Below are 21,875 nucleotides of genomic sequence, written 5' to 3'. Positions count from 1 at the left end.
TGCAACCTCCGCCTCCTGGGTTCAAGCAATTCTTCTGCCTCAGCCTCCTGAGTAGATGGGATTACAGGCCTGTAACACCATGCCTGGCTAATTTTTTTTTTGTATTTTTCGTAGAGATGGGGTTTCACTGTGTTAGCCAGGCTGGCCTCGATCTCCTGACCTCACGATCCACCCGCCTCGGCCTCCCAAGGTGCTGGGATTACAGGCGTGAGTCACTGTGCCCAGCCCTTTTTTTTTTTTTTTTTTAATTATACAACTGTAATTCAGACTCCACATGTTTGGATGTTCTTTCTCAAATGCCAGTCTGATCATACTGTTCATAATACCTAAAAGCCCTTAATGGCATTCTCATGAAACAGAATAAAGATAAATGACATGACACATGAAGGCAAAATCTGTTCCCTACCTACCTCTTTAGTCATAGGCCTTGCTAAATCCTTTCTACCTGACTGTGTGGCTATGCCAAACAACGTGCTGTACTCTAATACGTCATGGTTTCTTTCTTGTCCCTGTGACTTTTCTCGTTGTTGCTTCTGCTTGGGACGGTGCCCCAATTCTCTACTGGACCCTTAGACACTCAGTTTCTAAGGTTCAGCTCAAGTGTCAACTGCTTTATGAAATTACAATTGTGGTACCTGGAGCTGTAATGACATTCTTATTCATAACACACTATCCCTTTAACTTCCTAAGACCACAACTGCCCTCTTCTTCAGGTCTTTACATATTGCATATAACTCTTGTCACAGCAACCACAATGCTTCAATGCACTGACTGTTCTACATATTTGTCTCCCTTTACCAGACTATGCTGAGGGCAGGAACAAGGCTTATTAGTCTTTGCAATCCCAAGGCCTTGCACAGGCCCAATAAGAAGTAATCTATAAATGTTTATTAAATGATACAGGCCGAGCAAAGTGGCTCACACCTGTAATCTCGACACTTTTGGAGGCTGAGGTGGGCAGATCACCTGAGGTCAGGGGTTCGAGACCAGCCTGGTCAACATGGCGAAACCCCTTCTCTACAAAAAATACAAAAATTAGCCAGGCATGGTGGTAGGCACCTGTAATCCCAGCTACTGGGGAGGCTGAGGCAGAAGAATCACTTGAACCCAGGAGGTGGAGGCTGCAGTGAGCCGAGATTGCGCCACTGCACTCCAGCCTGGGTGACAGAGTGAGACTCCATCTCAAAACAAAACAAAACAAAAATGGATACAAATGGGAACTAAAAATATATGATAAGGAACTTGATAAAATAATTACAGTATTGAATCAGGCAGATTTAAAGACAGACTGCTGTGAATAGATCAACAAAGCATATCCATTGTGAATAGGCCGCCTGCCTACTAGCACACTATATAACATACTTATTTTCAGGTAATTTCAACATAGAAGTCCCTTTATTGCTGACATCTGATGAGAATCAGAACTAGGTTCATTTATCTATATTTAGAGCATGATTCTGCTGATTTTTCTGAAGTTTTCTGGGGGAGAAAAAGGTTGCTATCACCAAGTTAAAGCGACCCAAACAGACAGGTTGTTTGTCATTCTAGGCAGTAAATGTTTTTAAGACATTGCAAGTAATTTATTGATCTTCAGATGCCACACTTGTAGATAATCAAGTATTATTTGATAGTGTGAGTTCAAACATGGAGAATGTTTTAAAAAACTTCAAGTCATGCTATCTCCACCCATAAATAATTTACAATCTAGCTGGAAAGATAAGATATACCCACATGAAACAACAAGAACGTATCTTTACCTGCTTGTCACCTTTATCTACTTCTTACTTCAGATAGCCTAATTCCACTGAACATTATCAGTTGTTAGCATGTACAAATAGGCCAAGAGAACTGGACTAGTAACATTTTAAGGATGAAACTCTCAAACTCCTACAGAGGTTATCTGACGTTCTATTGACAAAAGGCTTTTGTCAAGGTTTTTGAAGATGCTGCTTAGAGTTATACTGATAAAATGACAGAATAACCAGCAGCTTTGTTTCCATGCAAAATTTATAAAATCAGGCAGAAAATTAGTGCGCACATGCACGCACACATATATACATATCCAAGTGCTAACTGGATACACACACACACACACCTCTCTCTCTCTCTCTCTCTCTGGAACCACATATAAATACAGTCATCTATATATATAGTCATCCCTCTGTGTGTGAGGGGGATTGGTTCCTGACTCCCTCTTGGATACTCAAATCCCTTATATAAAATAGTTTAGGATTTGCATATAACATACACACATCCTCTTGTATATTTTAAATTATCTATAGATTACTTATAATACCTAATACAATGTAAATGCTATATAAATACAGTTGAACCTTGAACAACATGGGTTTGAACTGTGCAGGTCCAATTATAAGGAGATTTTTTTCAATAAAAGTTACATGGAGTGTGCCTGCCTCTTCTGTCCCTCCTTCCACCTCTTCCTCCTCTGAGACAGCAAGACTAACCCCCAATTCCTCCTCCTCAAGCTACCTGAAGCAAAGAAAATGAGGATAAAGACAAAAGGTCTTTATGGTAACCCACTTCCACTTAATGAATAGTAAATTTTGTCTTTGTAATGATTTTCTTAATAGTCTTTTCTCCAGCTTACTTTACTGTAACAATGCAGTATATAATACATACAAAAAATATGTGTTGACTGTTTATGTCATCATATGCTTCCAGTCAACAGGAATCTATTAGTTTTTTTGGGAGTCAAAAATTCTGTGTGGATTTTTGACTGTGCAGGGATTGGCAACCCTAAGCCCCTGCATTGTTCAAGGCTCACCTAGTTGTTACACTGTATTGCTTTTTAAATTTATATTATTTTTAATTACTGTGCTATTATTTTTTCTGAATCTATTTTTGATCTGTGGTTGAATCCATGGATGCAAAACCTATGGCTATGGAGGGCAAACTGTGTGTTCTCTCTATATATGCATATGGATTTACCTATCGACATATACACATAAACACACACATACCCTTCCCCCTTGGAATATAACCAATTACTTCAGAAAATTTTCTTTAGCAAGCATGGTTTTGAATGGTCAATTCACTTTGGAAAGAAAGCAATTTAGAATCAAATACAAAAAGGACTAAGACTGCAGTTGAGGATTAAAGGCAATTCAAGGAATATTTGCAATGTTTCTAGTTTAAGGTTTTATGACAGATACTTATCAGGTAAGGATTCCAGCAACCTTATGTTGATTTGAACTGATAGGATGTGAATATAAAACTTTAAAAAACCATTGAAACAGCTTTACAGAGTTTAAGCTCTTTATCATTCCATAGAAGCATGCTGGCATCCTCAGGCAGAAATTTTTATTTCAAATACAGACTTTCTCAGTCAAAATAAAATCAGAAACAGAAAATAGAAAGGAGACAGGGCCTACTGAAGACGGTCACACTAACAACAACAACATCTGACAAGAGCTTGACATGACTATAGTAAGAAAGAAACCAAGATTGAGCCCTGCTAAAGCTTAGCTAGTGTCAGGACAATTAACCAAAACTTCAACAGACCCCCTCGAGGGTTGCATGCTGGTAAGGCTTCAAGGAAATCACCATGCCGTTACTCATTACTCTGCTTAAGAGAAAAGTATATAATACCCTTAAGAAATTTTCTATCCAAAATAGTTATTTTTTACCCTTACAAAGGTTTCTTCCCCCCCCACCACAGTACTTGTTACTACCTGAAATTAAGTTACATTTATTTGTATACCTGTTTACTCTGTCTTCCCTCTAGAAAATGAGGTGTCCAAGAGCAGAGGATCTATTTACCTTGTTAACTCCTATATCCCCAGTATTTAAATGAATACAGTGTGTACTTCCTTTTGATATTAAATGTCTCATGAAGACTTCGAAAAATGTAAAGGATCAAAGACATTCTTTGTTCTTTCCCTGGAACCACCCAATTACCTCTCATTCAATTGTTAGATTCTCTGTGAAGCCTGCTGGGATTTCCCAGGCAGCTGGTGCCCTGGAGATCACAGGTCAATACTGTAGCTCACTCAGCATCTGACACAACCCACTTCCAATCTGTTCTTCCTTGCTTTCCTCTACTACAGAGGTTGAAAAAAAAATGAAATCCTCAGACTCCCTTCAAGCTACAGGTGGCTATCTGACCTAATTTTGGCCTGTCCTATGCAGTGTGGGCTAGCAACAACATACACAGTGGAGCCAGTCACTTAGCCTTGGACTGCACACCTTCAGACTTTCGCGTTTAGATCACTGCAGTAAGGGTTTTTGTTACTCATGGCTAAACTCCACCTCTCTTAGGGAACTTACCACAGTCTGTAATTAACTGTTAACAGGTATATCTTCCCCAAATTAGGCTGAGCTCCATGAAGGAAGGGGTCCTGTTATATTTGTCCCTGTGGCTTTAATACCTAGGATAATGCCTGGTAGCCAGCAGATGCTCAATGAATATTAAATAAATGAAAAAAATTCACATCTGGGTCATAGTAACAGAAATCTTACCCTTAGTGAACACAAGCGTTCAAATTAAAATGAAAAATTAATTTTTAAAAAATACTATCTTGTCTAAGTATGTAATACTGTATCATGAGAATATTGTCAATTATTCTGAATCAATTTATATGCATTTTAGAACAGTCTTGAGAAACTGTGCTATACTCACAAAGAACTCCATTATCTCATGATTTGGGGCAACTGTAGTTCCCTGGTACTATGAGAAAAATATTCAGAATCTTAAAACCTTACACTGTTTAAATATATACTTAAATATTACCATTACCATAGAACTCACATGTATAATTCAATTTTGGAAACTACTAAAAATGGATTTGGTATTTAGTGACATTAAAAAATTATTCAAATACCTACAATTATACATACTTTGCAGTTTTATCTACTGGTGCAAGATGATTTCATAGTACACTTAATTTCATATTTAATTTACATATTGATACAGGAGACAGTAAAGACAATTTCTGGATACCCTATAACGTCTAATATAATACAAAACACAGTGATTGTTATATCCCTTACATTTTTTGTAGCAGTTTTGAGTTTTTAATGTCACAGTACAAATATGTAACAACATTTTTCTCACAGCAGTCCCCTGAAGTAGGCATTGTTAACTCCATTTTGTAGACAGGCTCTCAAGCTCAGTTAAGAAACTTGCCCAAGGTCAGTCAAAAAAATCTAAACAGGCAGATACTTCAAGTTTTCCAAGCAGCTGCTCAAACTTTGTCTAAATGACAAAAACTAACAAATGAGACTCACACACATGTGAGCAATGAGACACATTTTATGTTTCGTTTTATTCCTTATTTGAACAGTTAACTATAGTTCATTTTCAGTTGCATATATAATGGTATTGGATTTGTTCTCATGGTACCTCTAGTAAAAATATGATTTTAACATCTCTATAGCAATCATATTTAGCATGAGTAGAAAGATCATTTCAAGGTTTCAGAGAAAAATTCATCATGGAATTAAGAGGATGGGTTAAAGCACAAATGAGCCTTCAAATTGCTCCTCTTCAAGGACATTCAGATACTAAGCTGTTACATTACTTTTTTTTTTTTTTTTTTTGAGGCGGAGTTTCACTCTCGTTGCTCAGACTGGGGTGCAATGGCATGATCTCCACTCACTGCAACTCCACCTCCCTGGTTCAAGCTATTCTCCTGCCTCAGCCTCCTGAGTGGCTGGGATTACAGGCGCCTGCCACCACGCCTGGCTAATTTTTTTTGCATTTTTAGTAGACATGGGGTTTAACCATGTTGGCCAAGCTGATCTCGAACTCCTGACCTCAGGTGATTCACCTGCCTCGGCCTCCCAAAGTGCTGGGATTACAGGCGTGAGCCACTGTGCCCGGCTGCAGTTATATTACTTAAGAGGTGGCACATCCTAAGTTTCAGATGAAAAAGTATGTCCACGCTTGAAACAAAGTTCTTCTCATAAAGCTTATTTTCTTCAGGGAACCCTCATTCGTATAGCAAGTCTTTCCTTTCCTGAGAAGCCCATCAATCCTGAACAGTCCTAATACTTGCTGAGAATTTATGATGTGCTCGGCATTTCAACAAGTGGCTTATACACATTATCTCACTTGAGTACTTGGCTATACTGAGAGGCAGTATAATGTAATGGTTACAGACAAAGGCTCTAGAGCAAAATTGACTGGATTTGAATTCCAACTCCCCTTCTTGCTAGTTCTGTGATGCTGGGCAAATTTCCTAAATTGCTTTGTGCCTGTTTCCCCAATGGTAAAATGGATAAAAAAATACTTACTCTATAAGACTACTGTGGTGATTAAATGAGTTCATATACACAAAGTCCTCAAAACTGTACTTGTACATTGGAAATGTCATCTGACTGTGAGCTATTTTATCCTCGTATCAACTCTATGTGATAAGTACAGGCCTATGTTACAGAAGAGAAAGCTTAGGCTGAGATATTAAACTTGCTCATACCCACAGAGTTATTAAGAAGCAGAACTGGGAACTAACCTTGTGTATGTGTAGGTGTGTGGCACCCCAGCACATAGCATAGATCACTAACAGAAGCTAAAATGATGTGCTGTAGTCTAAAAAAGCTAAATAGTTAACAACAATGAACTTACACAGTGGGCATACTTGGGTATGACATTTGTGAAACCTATCAAAACAGTCTAACAATTGGTTCTTCAGTTATTTATGGCGCAAATCTTGTAGATATATCATTCTGGTAGGCCCTTTATGACACGGTTTCTTAAAAATCAGACAATTCAGTAAGGCACTGCTGAGTTCTTTGAGGAATACCAGTCCTAAAACTTTTTTGAAACCCAACTTGACCATGTTATATGGAACAGAATTTTGGGGTTCCAAATACTCCTAAAATGTGAGCGTGAGAATATCTGAAGCTATTCAGATTTTATTGGAGGTATGGTAGTAATTCAAGTAACAAATAGTAATTCAAGTAAATATTTGTTCTGCCTGCAAGCACACCAATTTGCTTGTGCTGAAAAGGGCTGACTTTCAGCCCTTATATCTTACACAATTTGATTCCCAATTCAAGTAGCACATTCTGCACCACAGACACTTCCCTGAGGAGTCAACAATGCTGATACTTGAGAGGGGTATTCAAGTTTTACTAACTGGCTGCTTGATTAAAAAGAAAAAGCACAGAAAATATATTTATCAAAAACATGAATGTTGCCAGACAAGATGGTTTTTTCTATTTCCTCAGCAGACTGAATTTCAGTATTTTTAATCTCTATAGCAATTATACATGACATAAAACATTTTGACTTCCTTTAAGTAAGAATGCAGTTGAGTATACCTTTGTTCTCAAGCCAGGAATAGTTAACTTACAGAGTGGTCTGAAGCAGCTGAGTCACTAAAATTAGCGTTGCATAACCATCAGTGGTATATATATACACATATAGTTGTTGTTGTAAGATTAGAGTTGGCTTCTTGAGGAGATAAATTCTTCTGACACAGAAGCAGAGGAAAAAAAGGAAAACAAAAAAGCTATTCTTTTGGGCTTTCTCCTCTTAGGCATAGCTCAGTATGCTAAATATCACTAGTAACAAAATGATAGCTTATTAATAACAAGTATGCTGTCAGCTTATTTTTGTAACCTAAGAATAAAACTAATTACAATGTTTTGAAACTTTCATTAAATTCTCAACTCATGAGATTTTGATTCTCTCATGCTGGGGTACAATTTTTCCTATTTATTTATAAAAATTCGTATTTCTATAGGCTACTGAGAGGTCATTTTAAATAGCAGTATATACCACACAAGGCATGGAGTGTAAACACATCAGCATAAATGACTGAAAGCTTATCTGTCTAAATTCTAAATTATAGCAAATATAACATCTTTAAATGATTGATAAAAGAAGTAAATATTTAGGATATTTCCCCATAATACCCCATAGTTGATTATTTAGAAATAGTATTCCTTAGGATTAGGAATACTGAACTACTTAAAATTCTTTATTAAAATTATAAGGAATTATATAAATTATATGGAATTTTAATGAGTATTATAGAAAATAAAATCTTAAATATTGTATGTATTGTTAGTATTAGAAATGTACAACATGAGGCCAGGCGTGGTGGCTCACGCCTGTAATCCCAGCACTTTGGGAGGCCGAGGCAGGCGGATCACCTGAGGTCAGGAGTTCGAGATCAGCCTGGCCAACATGGCGAAACCTCATCTCTACTAAAAACATAAAAATTAGCTGGGTGTGGTAATCCCAGCTACTCGGGAGGCTGAGGCAGGAGAATTGCCTGAACCTGCGAGGCAGAGGTTGCAGTGAGCCGAGATCACGCCATTGCACTCCAGCCTGGGGGACGGAGGGAGACTCGTCTCAAAAAAACAAACAAACAAAAAAATGAAAATAAATGTGCCACATGATAGTGTATTAATGCTACAGGCAAACTACTATTATTTCTCTTAAAGAATTTTCTTAAAGTATAAAACTATATTAAGATGTCCAATTATATGTAACTGTGAAAAATACAGTAGTCTCCTTTTATCTGCAGGAGACATATTTCAAGACCTCCAATGGATGCCTTGAAACCACAGACAGTAATGAACCCTAATAAATACAGCCACATGTCACTTAACAAGGGGATTTCGTCATTGTGTGAACATCATAGAGTGTCCTTACATAAACCTAGATGATACGGCCTACTACACATGTAGGATATATGGTATAGCCTATTGCTCCTAGGCTACAAACCTATATCCAGTATGTTACTGTACTGAATATAGGCAGTTGTAACACAATGGTAACTATTTGTGTATCTAAACATAGAAAAGGTATGGTAAAAATACAGTATAAAAGATAAAAATGGTACATCTGTATAAGGCACTCATCATCAATGAAGCCTGCAGGACTGGAGGTTGTTCTGAGTGAGACGAGTGGTGAGTGAAGGTGAAGGCTTAAGACATTACTACACACTACTACAGACTTTACCAACACTGTATACTTAGGCTACACTAAATTTATAACAAAAATTTTGTTTTTTCAGCAATAAATTAACTTTAGCTCATTGTAATTTTTTTACTTTATAAACTTTTAAATGTTTTTAACATTTTAACTGTTTTGTAATAAAGCTTAGCTTAAAACACAAATACATTGTACAGCTGTACAAAAATAGTTTCTTTCTTTATATCCTTATTCTGTAAGTTTTTTTCTAATTAAAAAAATTTTTTTAAACTTTGTTGTTGAAAACTCACACACAAACACACACGAGCCTAGACCTACACACGGTCAGGATCATCAATATCACTTTTTCCACCTCCACATCTTGTTCCGTTGGAAGGTTTTCAGGGGCAAGAGAATACATGGAGCTGTCAACTCCTATGATAAAAATGCCTTTTTCTAGAATACCTCCTGAAGTACATGCCTGAGGTTCTTTTACACTAACTTTTTTTTAATAAGTAGAAGAAACTCTAGTCTAAAATAATAATAAAAAGCCTAGTAAATACATAAACATATAACATAGTCATTACCAAGTATTATGTATGACCAGCAGTGAGGTAGGTTTGTTCACACCAGCACCTCCATAAGCACACTGTTGACTGAAATGACATTATATGGCACATGACTGCACTATGTTTTTTCCTATACATACATACCTATGATAAAGTTTAATTTATAAACTAGGCACAGTAAGAAATAATAGTAAAATAGAACAATTATAACACGTTAATAAACGTTAACTGTAATAAAATTATGGGAATGTGGTGTCTGTCTCACAGAGTATCTTAGTAACGTACTCATCATGACCATGGGTAACTGCAGAAAAGGGGGATTACTGTAAATGAACTCTGAACTTGGGAAAGTCCATCAGCTAATACTATTCAAGAATATGATTTCATGTTTAGCCCCCTTCTAATGTGTTTGTGCAACCTTGCTATTATTCAAGCGTTTAAGATTTTAATCAGAAAGACCAGTTTAGTAATGAACAATGAAAATCCCAGATAAGTGTCCTATAAACTCTTGTTTGGCTACATTAAAAAAAGTGCTAGCATAGTCTAATAAAAGCATCCAGAAGGATACACACTCACCTTGTAGCACTTAGGAAGCATCATCTTACCACTGAGGGTCAGGGTTTTAAAACAATGTGCCTTATAAATTCCAAACTATTTATGAGCTAGAGCAGGGGTTGGCAAACTATGGCCTGGGTATTTGTTTTTGTATGTAAGTTGTACTGGGATGCAGCCATGCCCATCCGTTTATGTATTGTCTGTGGCAATGTTACGTCAGTGACCATATGGTTTGCAAAGGCACACCTTTGCAAAAAGGGTATGCCTAAGAAAAAGTGTGCCAACTTTTGAACTGAAGGACTTTTTAATACCACCTTTTAAGTACTCTTTTCATTCCAAAAACTTCTTGGTTAAGATTTTTTAGGGCAAATAAAGGGGAACCTTATTTCACTGAGATAATTATAATTCTAAATGACACGATTATACAGGCTGCCTATTATTGCTTTGATAAAAACAGGCATTGGGCTTGGCCTCTCCACAGACTGCTGTACTGGTCAGTTGCTACTTTTCTATTATGGGTGTCTGTTTCACACACTCACATCAGCTTCTTCACACACTCATTCCTCTGCTGCTGCTATCTCTTCTAGGACGCTTCTTGAGGCTGCATTATCTGCCTCCTTTCCCTTGTTTCTTCTTGCTAGTTTTACCATGTTTCTCAGGTACTCTGGATTCGGTGAAAATACCAGAAGCTTTGATCATCTCATATTATTTACCTTATTTGGTTCCAGCTTATTTTTTAAAAACTTCAGTGTTAAATATTTGTTTAGAGTTATCCACATACTAATTCGTACGAACTTCTTGCTTATCATTCCCCTTCTTGCATCTCAGTCTTTCCTTTTGGGTTTAATTTGCTTCTTCCTGAAGTGCATCCGAGTTATCACTCCATTTGTTGTTTGGGGGTACTGGGCACCTCTGGGAGTGGCCTTGGATCAGCTCTTACCATTTGCAACAATACTCTCTTGCTCATATTTGGGAATTTCTTCTTTGGCCCTACCCTGCCTGTTTTCTATCTTTCAAGGTTTCCTTATAATTTCTTGTTTGATGGATCCAATTCTTCTGGTCCAAAGTAGATACTGATCAACTCAGTTTAAAAACATCTTTTCTGTCATTGGGGGCAAAAAGGGAATACCACAGAATGTGCTCAGACCTAAACTTGGAAATGGAAGCCTCCCATCTGTTGATCTCTACATTTTTCTCATTTACCAGCTTGCCAATTAAAAATGAGGTCACAAGTCTTTTTACCTGCAGATATGTACATGTTCCATTTCTCATTAACTGTCCTGACAGTAATTCTGAAAGGCAATTTCAAGTATAGTAAGAACACGGGCTGCTGAATCCTACATCTTGGAACAAATCTTGATTCCACTGCATTGTATTTGACTTTCAAGCAGTTAGACCACCCTGAGATAAATCGTTTCCTTGTCCATAAAAGAGAGATAATAATACCTAAGTATTTGGGTTTATAATTTATAAATGATACAGCATATCATATAAAGTTTGATTTCAAATATTCTAGCAATCATGTTTGTTTTTCTGATTTCTCCCTCATTAGTTGTATACTGAGTTTCTAAATCCCTGTTTATTATTTTGCCTTTTTTCCTATGCTAAGGATAAATCAACTGGATAATATATTGGAAATGTCAATGAATCTGGAAAGTTCTTAAATCAAGTCTTTTCAAGTGAAGTCATAATAATCCATAAGAATTCTACTTTTGATAAAAGGTAGAACAAACTAGACTTAATATAAACACTGATTATAACTTTCAAAAGATGCACTGGAACAGCTCTGTTTTAACAACTAAGAATTTTTGAAAGCGTACAATCAATTTTCAAAAAAAATCTGCCTAACAAAACTACAGGGTATCCATTAAAGAAGCTTATGCAATAATAAAATCAAAGTAATTAATTTTGAAAAAGCAGAACTAAAATGTACTATGCTGATTTCAAAAAGGTAAGAAGAAAATCTCTTTCATATAATACAACAGCTCTACATGGTTACAAATGGTCTGCTACCAACATAGCTATCTCCAAATGTCACTTATTAGGCTAAAAAAAGTCAAGGTTCAGACACAAAAGAACAAAATGGGCATACGCAAAAGAAAAAACAAACTAGTTAAAAGTAAGACAATTCACAATCAATAATTTAGTAACACAGTACACACATAGAGAACCTTCTGGGATGACATCTTAGGGCCTAATGTACATGCAAATCAAGCCAACTCTTCAGGAACTCATTTAATGTTTTCAACTCTTTAACAATGGAAACTTACAACCACAAGGTCTCAATGACCTGAAGCCTCATGTTTTGGGAATAAGGAATACAGAACAATGGTTTGGGTTCTCTATAGCATAAAAATTATATCCTGTTTTGTTTTTCCTAGGAGGAGAGAGAGGTCTAACACAAAGAAAAATTGTTCTGATCTACAGTTTGAGATATGGTTAGAAGGAAAGAGTACATTGAGGGCAGCTCATTGAGTAAATGACCAGGGACCTAAGCAAAAAATGATCCCATGGAGGTTTTTATTTTCAGAGAACAAAACCCTTGGCTGGGTGAAAAAAAGGTCAGGAAGAGAGAGGGAAAGAAGGGTAAGGAGGGAGTCCTCCATTTCTTTTGAGAGCTAGCAGATAGGCTGAAGCCATGGCACTAAAGCCAATGCTGAGGAAGAGACCTGAGACAGGCCAAAAATAAAAATAAAAAAATCAGATCATGGTCATGTATCTTAAATACAGGGTCAAGCTGTGCCTCAACTGTACAGTTATATAAATTAATAAGATCTCTTTACTGTTTAAGCCTGTCTGAGCTGGGTTCAGTTACTTGCAAGACAGAGTCCTAACTAATACAATATTGAAATTATATAAATCTTTCATAAACAGCAAATCTGTTTTTGATACAGTAAGCAAAAATATTTCCCAGGGATGAAATTATCTAGCAGCTTTCAAGGGTACTTTGTAATCCTTTCACGGATCTTGGGGAGGGATGAAGAGTAAAGAGAAAGACAGTGACTGGAAATCTTTGTGAGCACACCCTATCACAGATGCTGGATCCACTAGTGGCAAAGAATAATATTTCCATTTATTTTGGCTTTTGGACAAATGCATCATTCATATCAGTAAGGTATAAAAATTGCTCTTGATATATAACCCAAACCCAAACAACAAACATATTTAAAGAAATCCAGCAATTGTGGTTAACATGAAGCTATGCATAGAAAAACCCTAGTTCTCATTAGAGGACTCAAATTAACTGTGTTTAGAACCATGTCTTTACAAAGTTGTCAATAAAGTGTTGAGATAAATGTGCTATCTTCTTTCCCAATTTTCTTCGTATCTTATTGAAGCTGACACTACAAAGCATAAAATCCTCTTCAGCCTTAGTTACAATAAAAGCTACTACTTATTGAGTACTTACTATGTATCAGGCACTGTGGCAAAATGCTTTATATACATCTACTCATTTAATTTCTGTTTTTCTCTTGCTTCTTTTAGCAGGGCTTAAGATCCCAAATGAAATATTATAAACAACACTTTCCAGAGTATGGTCATAAAATGACAAGTTGGAAGATGACTGCACTTTCTGACCACTTGCCCATTGACAAGGCTGGAATTAAATACTAGTGATAATACTATAACTGGTAATATTTTCTGAAGATTTATTGCTTTCCAACATCTGTAGGATCCATCTAATACACCTAGAATGGCTGCAACTAAATGGTTAATTTCTGAGTCTGGATTTTGAACTCCATCTAAGGGCTTATAATAGCAAAGACAAAAAAGGTAGGAAAACTCCGAATTTACCACTATCTTAAGCATATCAAGAAACCAGATAACTTGGAGAGTCCTTACTTATAGCAAACTACCTCTAAACCATTTTGCTTGGTATATATTCCAGAAAATGAAATGTATACATTTCAAACCAGTGCTACTCAAAGCATGGTGTATGAACCTGGTGTCAGTCCACAAAGTGTTACTGTCCAAAATGACATTCTTCTATATCATCAAGTACAATGGTTATTTCAAGCTGATTTCTGTGTGTGTAAAATATTTTCTTGACAAAGGAGACTGATGATTTATATTCACCCAAGCTCCTTACCTACCACAAACTGGTAACAGTTTAGGGGCTATTCTGAGTAGCAAGCATTAGACCTCAATTTTGTATATTGCTTCCAGTTTTCTGTCCCAGCTGCCACACAAAATTCAAATAAATTAACAAGCAAATACTTGGCTTAAACACAGTAATAGAAAAAGCAATACAATTAGCAATTGACCTCACCTTTGACAGAAGCAATTTCACACAGGAAACATGACCCTCATAGACAGCAGACAGAAGAGGAGTAATATGATGTTTATCTGGAGCCTACGAAATAATAAACAGAGATAACCTTATCCGTTTTTCATTTCTTCCTACTTTCTAGTTTTAACTAGAAAACTCTTACTAGATTTACCTATTTGCCTTTCTACAAATAAATAAATAAATCCACAGAGTCAAGTGTCTAGTCTCTTAGAGCCACCAGAGACCCAGGCCCATGAGCCATGTCTTTCCTTAGGAGTCGGAGTAGTAGAGCATAGGGAGCAGGGCTTTGACCTCAGCTCAAATCTTGGCTCTGCCACTTACTGTGGTACTGTTATTTAGCCTCTCTAAGCCTTGATTCCCCACAACTGTAGAAATGCCAATGTGGTCCAGTAAAGGAAGACGGGGTAAAACACAGCCAATGACTAGGTAAAAAGGCCAGACAGCATGGCATCCCTTGAAATACAGAAGCTACAAAAGGCTAAAGTTGGAAGATGACGGCACTTTTCTGACCACTTGCCCATTGACCTTTGTCCAATAATCCAGTTCAGATTTAGCCTATGACTGCAGAGTCCTATGCTTTATTACATCATAGCCATTTGTTACCCACAGATAGTGCTAACTCCCCAAGCTTTAGAACTTGAAAAGCAACAGCCATGGGGGAAACATCCTAACCTTCAATTTTTGTCAGCTTTAAAAAGTCAGTTTTTTTGGCTTATTTTTAAAAATCCCACCTCTGTATTTCTAAGTTACAGGCAATGTGGCATAATTTCAGACTGTATTCTTATTTAAAATGAAGTTTCTACAAATAACTATTTTATAATCTATAGAAAACAATTACCTATAGCATATTAACAGAAATTGTTTTCAAGAATGATCATGTCCTCTACGTACATTAATATCTGCTCCTTTCAGCAGCAGAAATTCCAGGATTTCAAGCTGCCCACAATCTGCCGCATAATGAAGAGGCTTCCTTCCACCTTCTAGTGTCCGGTTGACATCTTCTCCCTTGTAAGAAAAGCAAATGAAAACAATACTTATATGAATGGAAGACTGAAGAAGTGCAATGAGGCACCAGATATTTTTACTTTCTTAAAGCCGTGTTTCATGAAACAATTAACATTTCTTGCAAAATAAAATAACCAAAAACTTGAAATTCTGCACAAGAGTTAACATACAGTATGATGGAAATTCAAGCCACGATTAGTTAAGCTGAAAACAATATACAACAATGATAAATGTAATGAAATACATTACTGTCCTCCATTTCTAAGGAGTTCAATCAGCATAATGTCAATATGTGACCACAAAAGACTAGTGAGTTCAAGCACTGATGTTTTACACAGTTCATATTACATGTATTTTAATTCTTCAAAGAAAGGATTCCCATTTTGATGTAGGCAGTCATCAATATCACAATGTAATTTCAGTATTAGGTATTAAGAATTTATTTCATTTAACATGCAGTAAAGTCCAATTGTGTTGCAGGCACTGTGCTAGACAGTAGGAAGACAGTGGTCAGCAAAATCAGACATGACTCCTGACTGTATGAAGCTTACCATCTGGGGTTGGGGGGCAGATACTAATAATCACATAATTAAACATATAATTTCAAAATACAAGTGCTATAAAAAAAGGACCTCGGGGCTTTCAGAAGAACATGACAATCCTGGTGATGAATGGAGGTACAGTGCCAGAAAAATGAACTTAAGTCTAAAAAAGTCATTTTCATTCACTGAAGATTAACAGAGACTAAAAATGATGACTACTTTCTCTATGGACCAGCTGCAACACATCTGGCACTGTGGTACATCCATTATTTCTAATCTTCAAACTACCCCAAGAAGAGAAAACCTCCATCTAATATATGAAAAGTCTAAAGCTGAAAGAGGTTAAATAACTTTTTGTGGTTCAGCTAGTAACAGAGATTTAAACCCATTCTCTTTCTGTACCAACATGCTGCTTCTATTTCAGTATTTGCCCCTTCCCTCTTAGGAGAGTTCAGATTTTACTGAGGAGCAAAACATTCTAAAGAGTTTATCCTCTCAGCCGGGTGTGGTGGCTCACACCTGTAATCTCAGCACTTTGGGAGGCCAAGACTGGTGCATCACTTGAGCCTAGGAGTTCAAGACCAGCATGGGAAACGTGGCAACACCCCATTTCTACTAAAAACATGAAATCAGCCAGGCGTGATGGCATGCTCTTGTGATCCATCTACTTGGGAGGTGAGGTAGGAGGATCACCTGAGCCCAGGAAGTTGAGGCTACAGTGAGCCATGACCCTGCCACTACACTCCAGCCTTGGTTATAGGAGTGAGACCCTGGCTCAAACAAACAAAGTTTATTTTCTCAACAATTTTATTACTCACTTAGCATATTTTGGTCAACTCATCAAGCCATACCCTGAATCAAGATGTTCAGAGCCCTATCATTTTACAGCCACTATAAACCATTCTTTCAAACACACATACTCCAAACTCCCCCTCCCCTTTGTCACTTACCTTCCCATTAATTTAAATACTATAGGTCCTACAAACCTCAATCAAATTTAAGATTTACTCTATGAAATTTTCCATGATAGTAATAGTAAGCTCTCCTTCTCGTAAAACTCACAAGAATCAGTTAGTATTTAAATATATGGTACCCTTACAACTTTGTGTATGCCTTCTTTCCCAACAGAATGCAAATTCCTTGACAGTAGAAATTATATGTTTTCTTCTTTATATTTTCCTACAGTATGATGTGGGAGTTAAGAACAGGTTCTCCATCACCATTAGACCTTGGGCAAGTTACTTTCTATGTGCAGAGATGACAGTACCTACGGCTCATGGAGTTGTTAGGGTTAAACTACATGATTCATGTAAAGCACTTAAATATCATATTAGCTAATATAGAAATACGGTTAGCTATTATCTATAAGTATTATCTATGTACACAATAGGTATACTCAAATATGAATTCACTTATTTTTAAGCATTCTGAGAGAAGGGTGATATCAACTGTCTACCATAGCAACCAATGGTGTCAGTGAGGCACAAGGGAACTACATTATAGAGTGCTTCCAAATTCTAGCCCACATGTGTATTTCAAATATATATATTTTTGGAGGATCAAGAGTTTCATCAGAAAGCATTTTCCTATTCTGAAATATTAGATGATAAAACAATCTAAGACTACTTCAATAATTCAAAGCAATAATTTCTAATGGATTGTTTACTTAAGTCAGTATCTGATATATGCATTACAACAGGGCCTCCTATAAATCAGGATATAGAAGGAATGCATAATGTATATACATGTAATATGTGTGTGTATATATATATATAAGGTATATATAAGGATGTATAATGTGCCTAAAATCACTGGAGACCAGGTTAGCACTCCAACTCTACCATTCAGTTGTGGGACCAGAGACCAGGTACTTTCTAAATTTTAGTTTCCTTATCTGTAAATTGGGAATAGAAATACCTACACTTCACAGGGTTTCAGTGTTTCATTAGAAGAGATAACTCATGCAAAGTGTTTAGCATAGTGCCTGACACATTGTTTAATAAATGTTTAATGAAGGCTATTATATTTAATAAAGGTTAACTACTACTTTTGTAGATTCCTGGTACTGGCTTATACTAGATATAAAAGATTATTCAAAATAGGATTAAGGCAGGTTTCTGTATAATGAAATATGAATAATTAAAGACATTATTTATTGTAACATTCTTTATATTCAAAATCAAATTTAAATAGGAAGGGCAAACTGGCACACCACCTTAGTCTTTATTCACAACTACAAAAATGTTGTGGAGGCAAGGAATGCTTAACAATTCAGATAAAATTAGTTTTCCTCCCATTATTAACATTTCCTTTCTATTAATATTAGCTGGACAGGATTAACTGGATGAGACTTTAGAGTGAGACAAAGCAAATAAACAAGTGCAATAAATCATCAATAAGATCTTTGTCAAAGATACTTTCGTGAATCAAAAATGTTACATCCTCCAGGGCCAGGTGCAGTGGCTCACGCCTGTAATCCCAGCACTTTGGGAGGCCGAGGTGGGAGGATCACGAGGTCAGGAGATCGAGACCAGCCTGGCTAACATGGTGAAACTCCGTCTCAACTAAAAAACACAAAAAATTAGCCAGGCATGGTAGCGGGCACCTGTAGTCTCAGCTACTTGGGAGGCTGAGGCAGAAGAATGGTGTGAACCCGGGAGGCAGAGCCTGCAGTGAGCTGAGATTGCACCACTGCACTCCTGCCTGGGCGACAGAACGAGACTCCGTCTCAAAAAATAAAAAATGTTATATCCTCCCTTGCACTTTTAATACGAGTGCAAAATGCCTATGAAATGGAGCTGTGAGTTTAAACTTTCTCCTTTATCCCTTCAGACATTTACATTACAATTCTTATTTTAGCAGACAAAAAGATGATGAGACTGAAAAGGCTTTGTGTGACTGACAGAAAAAAATCCTTGTCAGCAGGGCCTTAGCAAAGTGGTACTTATAGAGAAATTTATAGCACTAAATGCCTGTACTGGAAAAATAGAAAGATTTCAAATGAATAATCTTTGTATTTCCATCATAAGAAACTAGAAAAAAATTAAATCCAAAATAAGCAGAGAAAAGAATAAAGATCAGGGTAAAAATCAAAGAAACAGAAAACAGAAAAATGAGAGGAATCAAAAGCTGATTCTTCAAGATCAATACAACTGATAAGCCTCTAGCAAACGTCATCAGGAAAAGGGCGAAGAGACAAAGTACCAATATCGGTCGACAGACAGCCAGATTACCTCCCCACAAAGAGACCTTCAGACTCCAGATGGCACCACCGTAAATTCTACCAGACATTTAAGGGAAGAAGTAATACCAATTCTACCCACTCTTCCTGAAAATGGAAGAGATGGGATGTTATCTCAACTCATTTTATGAGTTCAGCATTACTTTGATTCTAAAACAAGACAAAGATGTTATAAGAAAATACTGTATGCCAATGTTCCTCATGAAAAGTGATGGAAAAATTTTAGACAAAATTTTAGCAAATGTAATACAACACTATGTAAAAAGGATGATATACCATGACCCAGTGGCGTTTATCCCAGGAATAAGGTTGATTTAATACTCGAAAAGTCAGTGAATATAATTTACCATTCTAACAAACAGAGAAAGCCATATGATTGATCATCTCAATGGATTTAAAAAAACCCCAATATGCATTTCTCATCAGAATTTAGCAAACTGGGATAAGAAGGAAACTTCCTTGGCCTACAAAAAACCTACATTTAAGATCATACTTAATCGGTGAAAGACTGAATGCTTTCCTCCTAAGATCAGGAACAAGACAACGATGTCTGTTCTTACAACTTCAGTGTTGCACTAGCAGTTCTAATCAGTACAACCAGGCATGAAAAGAAATAAAAGGCATCCATTTTGAAGAGGAAGAATTAAAGCTGTCTTTATCTGCAGATCCCATGGTTAGGGCGTGCTGAATGACAATTTCACCAGGTTTTCAGCAGTCTTGATGGGTGGCAGGTCCAACAGTAGTGATGAAATAGGAAAGGAAGATATTGCTCTATATAGTTCCTTTCTTCCCTGCCTCCAGCCTATACTCTAGGCCTTAGTGACATCAGCAGAGATAAAGTCATCTATTCTGTAATCTTCATTCTAACTTCATAAAACGTTACCGGCTACAGAGAAAAACAAAACCTAATTTTCTTTCCCAAATTCTGGGGATAGAGAAGAGAGATACGCAATCCCAACACGTTCCTTAGCTCACATGGAAATGTTACATGTTTTCCTTTTCCTCTGGCTCTTCCACTTTCCACAGAGACTATTTTAAACCTCTTCTACTTATTATAGGCCTTAGACTTTTCTGTATTCTCTCTCCCCTTCATTCTCAGCAGATAAGCCCATATCCTTCTTTATACAGAAGACTGCCTTCAGACATGATCTCCCTCATGAACTTCTACCACACCTTTTTGGAACTGACCCATCCTCTCATCCTATCAAAAGCCACCCCTCACCTATGTTCTGTATATCGTCCCTTCTTTCTTTTTTTTGGGAAACTTCATGTTTATTTCTTTTCTTGATGGTGTTTTCAACCTCTCCTGTTTCATTGGCTCCTTCTCACCAGCATGTGCCATTCACAGCTCTTCCACTAAGAAAGCAACAGCAGCAACCTCTCATGGGACTTGACATCTGCCCTTCAGTTACTGTTCTCTTTCCTCCCTTCCAGGGCTAAACTTTACAAAAGGATTGTCTATATTTGCTATCTCCAGTGTTTCACTGTCCACTCTAATTTGGCTTCCACCCTCAACACTATTACCATAACCATTTATGCTGAGGTCAAGGGTCTCCATGTTGCAAATACAAAGCTTCCCTTTACTCTTAAAACTCTTTCCTTTCATTGCAAAATGAAGTCTGTCAGTTATTAAATACACAACCTAGACTGTATTATATTAAAACATACTAAGTTGTTTTGAAGCTATTTTCTCTAAATATGGTATATTCCACATATGTAAGTAACATACGTAATGTATACACATAATACACATATGAAACTCTACTACTTCATAGCCTATTCTGGTGAGTAGTTTAAATTAAATACATACACTCTATCTGGAACCACCATAGAAACCATAACATGCTATAGGATGGGTTGACTTCTGGTGCCTCTAAGAGTAAGATGAGGATTTAGATTATAGTGGAAAGGAGAAAGTCTATGTGAAATTCTAAACCAAATGGAACCCAAGAAAGGTCTTAAGATTACATTCTGGCAACCTGAGATTAGCTTCTCTGAGTCTTCCTCGGTCCTAACCTGAATTCCTCTTACTGTTAAAAAATTTAAAAAAAAAAAAAAAGTGACAATGCATGACCAGTTTACATCAATAAGTTGGTGAGTTCCACATCAGAGGAGAAACTAATTATTGTATCATTTATTCCAATGCCAAAGCGTAGTGCTATAATTTTGATGTGTGTCCAGGAAAATCTCATGTTGAAATTTGATCCCAATATTAGAGGTGGGGGCCTAAAGAGAGGTGTTTGGGTCATGGGAGCGGGATCTCTGATGAACAGATTAATGTTCTCACTGGGTACGGGATAAGTGAGTTCTTATCCCATTAGTTCTTGTGAAAGCTGGTGTTAATAAGAGCCTGGCACCTCCTCCCTCCCTTGCTTCCTCTCTCACCATGTGACCTCTCCACACCTGGCTCCCCTTAACTTTCTGCCATGAGTGGAGGCAGCCTGTGGCCCTTCACAGATGCAGGTGCCCAATCTTAAACTTTGCTAGACAACTGAATCATGAACCAAATAAACCTTGTTCTTTATCAAGTATTCAGCCTCAGATATTCCTTTATAACAACCCTAAACTGACTAAGACACGTGGCATTTTAGGATTGGGCACTGGACAGGTTTTTCAACTTAAAAAAGTTAAATATTATTGGTATTTTCCTAATATTCTTGATATATAATTGCCTTCCTTTAATCCTCATAGTTCTTGTTTATATGTATCTCATTACATTTACCTCTATTCGATCAGGTATTTGTTATTTATATACTTTAATAAAAACTTCATTAAAGAAAGGACA

General features: G+C 36.8%; 1 protein-coding gene across 2 annotated transcripts in view; it reads right to left on the bottom strand.

Moving 5' to 3' along the window:
* LOC105471328 (myotrophin) overlaps positions 1-21,875 on the bottom strand; it is a 49,445-nt gene that overhangs the window by 8,721 nt on the left and 18,849 nt on the right. The window contains exons 2-4 of one of the 2 annotated variants that reach the window (XM_071094438.1): positions 15,194-15,307; positions 14,282-14,365; positions 7,317-7,433 (exon numbers count right to left, since the gene is read on the bottom strand). In XM_071094438.1, coding sequence (XP_070950539.1) covers positions 7,365-7,433; positions 14,282-14,365; positions 15,194-15,307 — 267 coding nt within the window. In that variant the 3' untranslated portion in view covers positions 7,317-7,364. The remainder of the gene's footprint in view (positions 1-7,316; positions 7,434-14,281; positions 14,366-15,193; positions 15,308-21,875) is intronic. The other variant, XM_011723770.2, reaches the window with a different exon arrangement.

The sequence above is a fragment of the Macaca nemestrina genome, chromosome 4 (genome assembly GCF_043159975.1).
Source record: "Macaca nemestrina isolate mMacNem1 chromosome 4, mMacNem.hap1, whole genome shotgun sequence".
In the NCBI taxonomy this organism is placed as follows: Eukaryota; Metazoa; Chordata; class Mammalia; order Primates; family Cercopithecidae; genus Macaca; species Macaca nemestrina.
The sequence above is the reverse complement of the archived record's forward strand: the minus strand, read 5'-3'. Positions and strand labels throughout refer to the sequence as shown.